The sequence below is a fragment of the Electrophorus electricus genome, chromosome 4 (genome assembly GCF_013358815.1).
Source record: "Electrophorus electricus isolate fEleEle1 chromosome 4, fEleEle1.pri, whole genome shotgun sequence".
In the NCBI taxonomy this organism is placed as follows: Eukaryota; Metazoa; Chordata; class Actinopteri; order Gymnotiformes; family Gymnotidae; genus Electrophorus; species Electrophorus electricus.
This window is the reverse complement of record NC_049538.1, coordinates 30,690,058-30,699,065: the sequence shown is the minus strand read 5'-3', so window position 1 is coordinate 30,699,065 and position 9,008 is coordinate 30,690,058. Positions and strand designations below refer to the sequence as shown.

General features: G+C 50.2%; 1 protein-coding gene across 2 annotated transcripts in view; it reads left to right on the top strand.

Annotated features, from left to right (window-relative positions):
- itpr2 (inositol 1,4,5-trisphosphate receptor, type 2) overlaps nucleotides 1-9,008 on the top strand; it is a 71,931-nt gene that overhangs the window by 10,360 nt on the left and 52,563 nt on the right. For both annotated transcript variants that reach the window (XM_035525495.1, XM_035525496.1), the window contains 24 exons: nucleotides 39-187; nucleotides 585-684; nucleotides 795-955; nucleotides 1,115-1,256; nucleotides 1,905-2,063; nucleotides 2,196-2,368; nucleotides 2,555-2,674; nucleotides 2,770-2,952; nucleotides 3,157-3,408; nucleotides 3,571-3,718; nucleotides 3,825-3,975; nucleotides 4,074-4,264; nucleotides 4,893-5,013; nucleotides 5,133-5,184; nucleotides 5,525-5,690; nucleotides 5,796-5,963; nucleotides 6,214-6,303; nucleotides 6,495-6,620; nucleotides 6,758-6,880; nucleotides 7,000-7,200; nucleotides 7,503-7,754; nucleotides 8,217-8,342; nucleotides 8,439-8,567; nucleotides 8,751-8,871. In XM_035525495.1, coding sequence (XP_035381388.1) covers nucleotides 39-187; nucleotides 585-684; nucleotides 795-955; nucleotides 1,115-1,256; nucleotides 1,905-2,063; nucleotides 2,196-2,368; nucleotides 2,555-2,674; nucleotides 2,770-2,952; nucleotides 3,157-3,408; nucleotides 3,571-3,718; nucleotides 3,825-3,975; nucleotides 4,074-4,264; nucleotides 4,893-5,013; nucleotides 5,133-5,184; nucleotides 5,525-5,690; nucleotides 5,796-5,963; nucleotides 6,214-6,303; nucleotides 6,495-6,620; nucleotides 6,758-6,880; nucleotides 7,000-7,200; nucleotides 7,503-7,754; nucleotides 8,217-8,342; nucleotides 8,439-8,567; nucleotides 8,751-8,871 — 3,604 coding nt within the window. The remainder of the gene's footprint in view (nucleotides 1-38; nucleotides 188-584; nucleotides 685-794; nucleotides 956-1,114; nucleotides 1,257-1,904; nucleotides 2,064-2,195; nucleotides 2,369-2,554; nucleotides 2,675-2,769; nucleotides 2,953-3,156; nucleotides 3,409-3,570; nucleotides 3,719-3,824; nucleotides 3,976-4,073; nucleotides 4,265-4,892; nucleotides 5,014-5,132; nucleotides 5,185-5,524; nucleotides 5,691-5,795; nucleotides 5,964-6,213; nucleotides 6,304-6,494; nucleotides 6,621-6,757; nucleotides 6,881-6,999; nucleotides 7,201-7,502; nucleotides 7,755-8,216; nucleotides 8,343-8,438; nucleotides 8,568-8,750; nucleotides 8,872-9,008) is intronic.

Genomic DNA, 9,008 nt, shown 5'->3' with positions numbered 1-9,008 from the left:
AGGGCCGCTCTCCACCCACATCTTGCCTCTCGCCGCAGGTGGAGGTGGACTCTATGTACTCAAAGAAGAAGCAGCAGGTGGAGAAGATCACCTACATCTTGGTGGCCGTTTCTCATAGTAACGACATCGCCTCGCTGTTCGAGCTGGATGCCACTACCCTGCAGCGGGCTGACTGTCTCGTTCCCAGGTTACACACACACACACACACACACACACACACACACACCGAACCGTTCCTGTCATTGTCTCCGTAGTCTGCGTTCACCATGTTGTCCTTTCCTGCTTCAGTTTTGAGTGCATTAAATTCATACTATAGTCTTCCCCAGCCTAATCTCCCTACGCCGTGTGTGTATGTTTGTCATCTTACATGAAAAAGGAATTGTGTTTCCAGCTTTCAGTAAAACTGACTTGAGGGCTGGCTACAGTTAGCCTTCACACTGAAGTCCTGTTTGACTTCCTTGATGAGTGTGACACAACGTCACACCGACTGTTCTCTGCCCCCATAGTAGAGGAGACATTGGGTTAAAAGCCCTGGGGCACCATGTTAATATCCTGGAGATCCTAAACCAGCTCTGTGATTCCAGGAACTCTTATGTCCGACTGAGAAACCTGTGCACCAACACCTGGGTTACAAGCACCAACATCCCTATCGACACGGATGAGGACCGACCTGTGATGCTGAAGGTGGGTGAAGGTTATGGTGTGAGGGGGCTAGCCTGGGGAGTGTAGCATACCCACCCTTGCTGACCGTGCATACAGTTGCTGGATGCCTGTTCTCTTCTCTGGCCTTGCAGATTGGTACATGTCCCATCAAGGAGGACAAGGAAGCCTTTGCTATCGTCTCTGTGCCCCTGTCGGAGGTCCGAGACCTGGACTTTGCTAACGATGCCAATAAGGTACTGGAGTCGTGTGTGAGGCAGCTAGAGATTGGTACCTTCACTCCCAATGACCGCAGGTACGCTTCATACCCACCACGAGGGGACTTTTATTTTGCAATGTGCATTAAGTTGCGTATCTGTGAGGTTTGAATGGTTGGACATGGTGGTGCGATAGTGTGGGATAGGTTGTGTTTTTGAGCACGCTGTGGTTTAGACATTGTGTGTGTGTCGCACAGGTTTGTGAACAAGCTGCTAGAAGATTTGATCTTCTTTGTGTGTGATGTGGCCAACAACGGCCAGGATGTGCTCTCTGTGGTCATCTCCAACCCCAACAGAGAGAGACAGAAACTAATGAGGGAGCAGAATATTCTCGCCCAGGTATGCACACGCATGCGCACACACATACGGGGGTGCGCACGCGTACACACACACAGTCATAAACATGTTTGTGCGGGCCTTAGAGAATGTTGCACATCCACACACCCATTTAAATACTTGGATTAAAATATAATGTAAAATGCACAAAACATCATTGAAATATTTGTCCAGAGTCATTATGCAATTCAAACTTCTGCCCACAGTAAGTCTCACCTTCATGAACCAAATAGCATCTTCTCCAAACACACAAGATCACTACTGAACACTACTGCAAGATCTGATACTGAACAGTACTGAATACTGAACAGTACTGTAATAACTGATACTGTACACTACTGCAACATCTGATACTGAAGTATACTGAACACTACTGCAACATCTGATACCGAACAGTACTGAATACTGAACAGTACTTTGCTGGTTGTTTGTCTTTTAAGGGATTTACAGACTCAGTAAGTACACACATTCTGTGGATGTGCAAGACTGTTTGCATATTAAGGTTTTAATAGATGTTTAGGTATTAGGTGTTGGATATTAGCGATATTAAGATATCAGAGGCTCATTTTACAAAGGTTATCTCCAGAAAATGTTACCTTCTTGATTTCTGTATTTTTTTGTGTTTATTTGTGTTTGTGTGTGTGTTATCAGATCTTTGGTATCCTGAGAGCCCCGCTGGGTGGAGGTGAATCCCGTCCTGTGGTGCCACTGGAGGAGCTGAGTGAGCAGTGTAATACCCAGTTCAAGTACATGCTCCAGCTCTGCTATAGAGCACTGCGGCACTCGCAGCAGGACTACCGGAAGAACCAGGCACGAATACACACATACATCCTCACACATGCGTGACCAAGGGTTCCAGTGTCTACAGTGTCCTGATTGGAGTGACCCAGGTGACACGTCTACCAGTGGGTTAACCCTCTTCTCTTTTCCTCTTCCTGTCAGGAGTACATAGCCAAGAAGTTCTCCATCATGCAAGCTCAGATTGGCTATGAGATCCTGGCAGAAGACACCATCACCGCTCTGCTGCACAACAACCGGAAGCTCCTGGAGAAACACATCACGGCACGCGAAATCGAGACCTTCGTGAAGCTGCTGCGCAAGACGCGAGAGCCGAGGTGCACCACCGCCGCCTCGAACACCACCAAAGGCAGACTGCCACCTCAAAAATATGCTCGCAAATGACACCCCACCAAACACCACCAAACATGGTCTGCAGTGTCCTTTGCTGATGACGTGTTGGTATTGTCACTCAGACACACTAGGAGTGAGTTGGTAAATTAAACGTAGCGCTCTGCCCGCAGGTTTCTGGATTACCTCTCAGACCTCTGCGTTTCCAACAAAACGGCCATCCCTGTTACACAGGAGCTCATCTGCAAATTCATGCTGAACCCCGGCAACGCCGACATACTCATGCAGACCAAGTGAGTGAGAACGGCCAGGGGCGGCGCGCCGTGGTGACCTGCTACACATCTAACTACACTTTAAATCCGTGTGCGCGTATGTGTTGCCCACCCAGGCTGCTTGCACCCAGCGGTAGCGGTCTGGACAGTCCACTCATGCACGACGACAGCGAGGAGGATGAGGTCTGGCTCTACTGGATTGATGAGAACAAGGAGCCCTATGGCAAGTCCATCCGCCACCTGGCGCAGGATGCCAAGAGCAGCAACAAAAAAGACATGGACAGCCTCACCTACTACAGGTCCACCTTCCTCACTGTCTGCCTGCACTATAATAGCAATAGATGGTGGCGATATGTGATTTAATCTTTATTAATGTTTATTTATAGGGAGTTTTATATCGTCTTTCTTCATATAGCACTTTACGTTTGGAGTGTAAAAGACGATATTTCCTGCGGCGGGTAAACATCTGTGGAATCTTGCTTCCCCCCCCCCCCCCGCTGCAGATGCCAGCTGAACCTCTTTGCCAAGATGTGTCTGGACCGCCAGTACCTGGCCATCAACCAGATCTCAACCCACATGCCCGTGGAGTTGATCCTGCGCTGCATGTGTGACGAGTGTTTGCCCTTTAACCTCCGTGCCTCCTTCTGTCGTCTCATGTTGCACATGCACGTGGACCGCGACCCTCAGGAGGCCGTGGTGCCTGTCCGCTACGCCCGCCTCTGGAACGAGATCCCCTCGAAGGTCACTGTGAAAGAGTGAGTGTGCGAGGCCGGGGACAGGCTGCAGGGGGCGCTCGAGGTCCAGGCCAGCCTTTTCGCTGGCCGATGTTTGCCAGGTTGTGCCCGTTGTCGTGGTTGCAGACGTTCTTCTCGTACTGCTGGATCTCAAGTGTGTGTGTGTGTGTGTGTGTGTGGCAGGTATGACTACGAGTTCCGAGACATGTCCAGAGAAGACATGAAGAATAAGCTCGCCTCCACCATGGACTTTGTCGACGAGTACCTGAAAGACGTCCTGGTCCAGTCCTTTCCCTTCGGAGACGAGGAGAAGAATGAGCTCACTCTGGAGGTGATCTGATCTGATCTGATTTGACCCCTCACCACCACCACCCCTCGGTGCTTTTATGAGCTAAGTGGCCTTTGTCTGTCTGTGTGTGTCTCTCTCTCTCTCTCAGGTGGTTAACTTGGCAAGGAATCTGGTCTATTTCGGTTTCTACAGCTTCGATGAGCTGCTGGGTCTCACCCGCACCCTCCTGGCCATCCTGGACATTGTGCAGCATCCTCTCACCTTCATGTCCAAGCTGAGCAAACAGCACCCTGACGCAGGTCAGACCAGGGTGCCTCACCACAAGCCTCCTCTTGGCTGTACGCAGACCACTGAGAAGTGTGTGTGTGTGTGTGTGTGTGTGTGTGTGTGTGTGTAGGTAATAATGTCCTGCGCACTATCCACGGCGTGGGCGAGATGATGACTCAGATGGTTCTCAGCAGAGGAACCATGCTCCCCAACAGCCCCGAGTCCACACAGATGACGAACCTCGCAAACCCGCTCAGTTGTCCTAACAACCAGGACGTGGTTGTGATGGACACCAAGCTGAGGATCATCGAGATTCTGCAGGTGCTGGCCGTGTGTTCACCATAGACCACTGTGAATACAGAGCACGCACACTAATGCGATGCTAGCAGTAAAAAGCAGTATTTGGCATGAACTTGGTCAGTTGGCATGAGCTGGGTCAGTTGTCCTGTCGGCGTTTTAGAAAGGCTTTGTAGGTGTACACGCCTGCTGTCTCTCTGTTGCCATGGATGGTCACCTTCAGCCCTTCCTCACTGGTTGGTGTTTGACCCCAGAACTGCTGGTGGCTTGTACCAGCTCAACACAGAATCAACAAACCTAAATGACATTGTCAGCCGTGGTTGCATGGTCAGGAACTGACCACTGGTGAATGGGGTATACCGTGTCTGAAGCGTTTTGCGTGTTAATATAAGGCTCCGTAATTGTACTCTTGTAAAATTAAAGTATTAAATTAGCTTTCAGAGTCGGGTTGACATTGCTTTGTGGTGGGTTATATTTTCTGTAAAAAAAAATTGGTTTTAAACTTAGACAGCACACAGTTTATGCCCTGGGATTATGTCCCGTGGAAGCCGATGGCACATGACTTTGTCTCTGCAACCAAGCATCTGACACAACCTAAGACCGTTCTGCTGTACTCCTATGTGTCAACCCTGCATGTGCCGTTCCACCATAGTTCATTCTGAGCGTGCGTCTGGATTACCGGATCACCTACCTCCTCTCCGTCTACAAGCAAGAGTTCAGAGACCAGAGCATAACGGACAGCACGACGTCGGACTTTGCACAGACGCCAGCTGGTGAGGACGCACTCGGTGTCGAAACACGTTTCCCTTGTGCGTCCAGGCAAATCCAGGTTCCATTGGCTGACTATAGGCTGTGTGTGTGTGTGTGTGTGTGTGTGTGTGTGTGTGTGTAGAGCCAAACTTGGAAGAGATTGCTGAACTGGCTGAGAACATGTTTGCTGGAAGGTGAGTTTAAGGCCATTTTAAGTTTTTCAAGTCATTTGTGAGCTCCTTCTTTATAAGTGAGTGATAAGTGAGCACTAGGGAGGTGTAACGTTTTGCGCGTGGTCTATTAACAGCTCCCTGCCGGACTTTCTGTATGTGTGTTAACGGAAGTCCTGTTCCCACGTTAGTGACTGATGTCAGCTTTTACATCTCATAACTGCTGTTCGTCACAATGTTTTTACATGAAAGAATCATATAATTATGGAATTATGTTCAGTGTGTTCGCAACTTTTTTAAAAGAGAAATGGAATGTAGCTGAGCTGAACAGCAACAAAAATGTGTGTGTGTGTGTGGATCTCAGTAAGGAAAGCACCTCAGTAGACCTGGACGATGAAGGCGGCCGAACGTTTCTGCGAGTCCTGATTCACCTCATCATGCAGGACTACCCTCCTCTGGTCTCCGGCTCTCTGCAGCTCATCTTCAAACACTTCAGCCAGAGAGCTGAGGTCCTCCAGGCCTTCAAACAGGTCCCTCAACCCCTTCTCTCACCCCTCCGCTTCACTTCAGTCTCACGTTGGGGTTTCTCTCCTACGTTTCTTGTATTTTCATCGCCGCCGTGTTCCCGTGTGCAGGTGCAGCTGCTAGTCTCGGAGTCCGACGTGGAAAGCTACAAGCAGATCAAGGCAGACCTGGACCAGCTCCGGCTGACGGTGGAGAAGTCAGAGCTGTGGGTGGAGAAGAGCGGGGGCTACGGAAACGAGGACATTGCTGAAAACCAGGCCAAGGAGCAGAACATGGAGGTACGCCCTCTAGTGGCAGACACAGCAGCCTTACTCACCTGGTAACTCCGTTTAGAGTTCCAAGTAGCTAGACCAGGACATGGAGACACCTAGCTAGCACAATGAGAAGTTAAAAACACATCTGAGTGGTTCAGGTGCCACTTAAATTAAGAGAGAATATACTGAGCATCACTGACTTTTAAGTGGAAAGTGTGTGTGTGCTGTATATTGTGTGTTTATGAAATGTGATGTCTCTTTGTGTGTGTTACAGGACATGGGCCTCCTGAGTCCCGTACAGGACGGAAATGCTAAGCCACAGATAGATAGCAACAAGGCCAACAACTATAAAATCGTCAAAGAGGTGGGTAAAGCTGTAATTGGGCACGGCTGTAATTGCCTCTTGTCAGATAGCACATCGTCTCACAGTTCCCTTCCGAGAGACATCACCACCTCCATGTTAAGGCCGTTCCTCTTGCAGAAGCTGATGTAGGTGTAGGTGTTTTCTCCTGCTGTGGGTGAGTGTCATGGTAACAGGCTTGCGTTGGTCACTAGATCCTGCAGCGCCTCAGTCGGCTGTGCTACAACATTAAGAAGGTGCGCATGCAACAGCAGCGTCTGCTGAAGAACATGGGGGCTCACACGGTGGTCCTGGACCTGCTCCAGATCCCCTATGACAAAGTAAGTACCTGGACACGCCTTCCAAATGAGTCACGACAGTCTCCCTGACCTGTCTGTCCTCTCCGGGTCCGGTGGGGCGTGTTGGTGAATTAACACGCTGATGTTTTAACTTGCTGTCCCCTCATATCTGTCTTCAGCAAGACACAAAGATGTTGGAGATTATGAACCTGGCCCACACGTTCCTGCAGAACTTCTGCCTGGACAACCCTCAGAATCAGATCCTGCTCCATAAACACATCAACCTCTTCTTGACCCCGGGGGTAGGTTCCAGCAGCTCCCGAGCCCTGAGCCCGAGGGGCGTGCGGTTGGTCCCACGTACGCGCACAGCTGCAGCACCGTTGCCGAGTTGACAGTAGCCTCTCTTGGCTCTCTCATACAGCTCCTGGAGGCAAAGACCATGCGCTACATTTTCCAGAACAACAGCCACCTGTGCAATGACATCAGCGACCGCGTGGTGCACCACTTTGTGCAGTGCATCGCCATGCACGGACGCCACGTGGACTACCTGCGTTTTCTGCAGACCATCGTCAAGGCCGACGGCAAGAACATGAAGAAGTGCCAGGACAAGGTGATGACAGAGGTGAGGAAGCCAGGCTGGACCACTGCGGGGAGGGTGGGCACTTGGAGGGGTACTGGGCTATACCACTGGGTTAGGCACTTGGAGGGGTACTGGGCTATACCACTGGGTTGGGCACTTGGAGGGGTACTGGGCTATACCACTGGGTTGGGCACTTGGAGGGGTACTGGGCAAATAGATCAGTTGTTATTGAGATCCTTCTGTCCTTATTTGTTTTATGCTTTAACTGTCTTGTAGCAGTCATTGGACTGTAATCGTTTCTAAAGTGGAAACTGACGCCTGTCCCTACTTGTCGTCCGCCACAGCTGGCGAATGGTGGCGAAGATGTGCTCGTCTTCTACAATGACCGCGCCTCTTTCCACACCTTCCTGGAGATGATGACCTCGGAGAAAGTTCGCCAGGACCCAGACGGTCAGCTGGCCTACCACACCAACTTGGTGGAGCTGCTGGCTGCATGTACCGAGGGCAAGAACGTCTACACGGAGATCAAATGCAACTCCCTGCTTCCCCTTGACGACATTGTCAAGGTGGTCGTCCACGAAGACTGCATCCCGGAGGTCAGTGGGCCCCCTCGTCTCCACGGCTTCCTGCGAGGGGCTAACCTGAGCGGCTAGCCTGGGGACAGACCAGTGGCCATCGTTTGGTTGGGCGCAGGTGGTTTCTGCTTATGGTTAGGACTATAGGTGCTGGTTTGCTCTTTCTGAACCCACCACACCGATGTCCCTAAAGTCCCTCAAAGTCCCTGTTGTGGATTTTGCAGAAATAATCTTGTTTGGTTATAAGATTATAGTAGGTTTTCCTTCTCATGTTCTTGCAACATGTGACTGTCCGGAATGTCCTTTGACAGTTAAAAGATAAAATAATTGATTGGTCACTCAAAAGAGAGGAAGCTTGATGCAAATAATCCACTGGGTGATGTCACCAGTGCTGCTGCATTGTGTCATGGGGAGAGGAGGAGAACAGGGTCGATTGCCACGGTTACACATTTCAGCCTGCTTCTTGGATGGGTTCCCCTGCAGGTAAAGATAGCCTACGTGAACTTCGTGAACCACTGCTACGTTGACACTGAAGTGGAGATGAAGGAGATCTACACCAGCCATCACATCTGGAAGCTGTTTGAGAACTTCCTCATTGACATGGCCCGGGTAAAAAGGCTAGCACAATCCCTTCTAAAATTTCCCTCACAGGCCTTATCCAGATTCCATGCTCCATGTGTGTGTGTGTGTGTGTGTGCCCTCCAGGTATGTAACACCTCCACAGACAGGAAGCATGCGGACACTGTGCTGGAGAAGTATGTCACAGAGACCATCATGGCCATCATCAAGGGTTTCTTTAGCTCCCAGTTCTCCGTCAACAGTGCTAACCTGAAGGTAGAGTGTGTGTAGAGGTACACCTTCTTCACTGTGGCTGATCCAGTATGTCTCGTGGGTCAGCTCCGATCCAGTCCGTCTGGCTAGCGTCACCCCCCCCCCCCCACTCCGTCAAGTCTTCTCTCACGTTTACTAAGCACACATTTATTAACTCTTTATCTTTTTCTCTTTGTGGTTTGCCAGATGCATCAGGAGCTTTTTATCAAGCTGCTGGAGTCAGCACTGAGACTTTACAACTGTCCGTGGCTCGTGACCGTACAGAAGACCAACACTGAGTCTTGCATTAAGACCCTGGCCGACGTGGGTGAGTTTGAGCCCCAGAAGCAGCTAATGACCCACTTTTGAACTGTTGGTATTTACTACCCCACAGATGCTAGATTTCTGCTAGTTATATAAAGGCACAATTTCATTGCAGAAAACATCACAGCAGATGACGTAGAT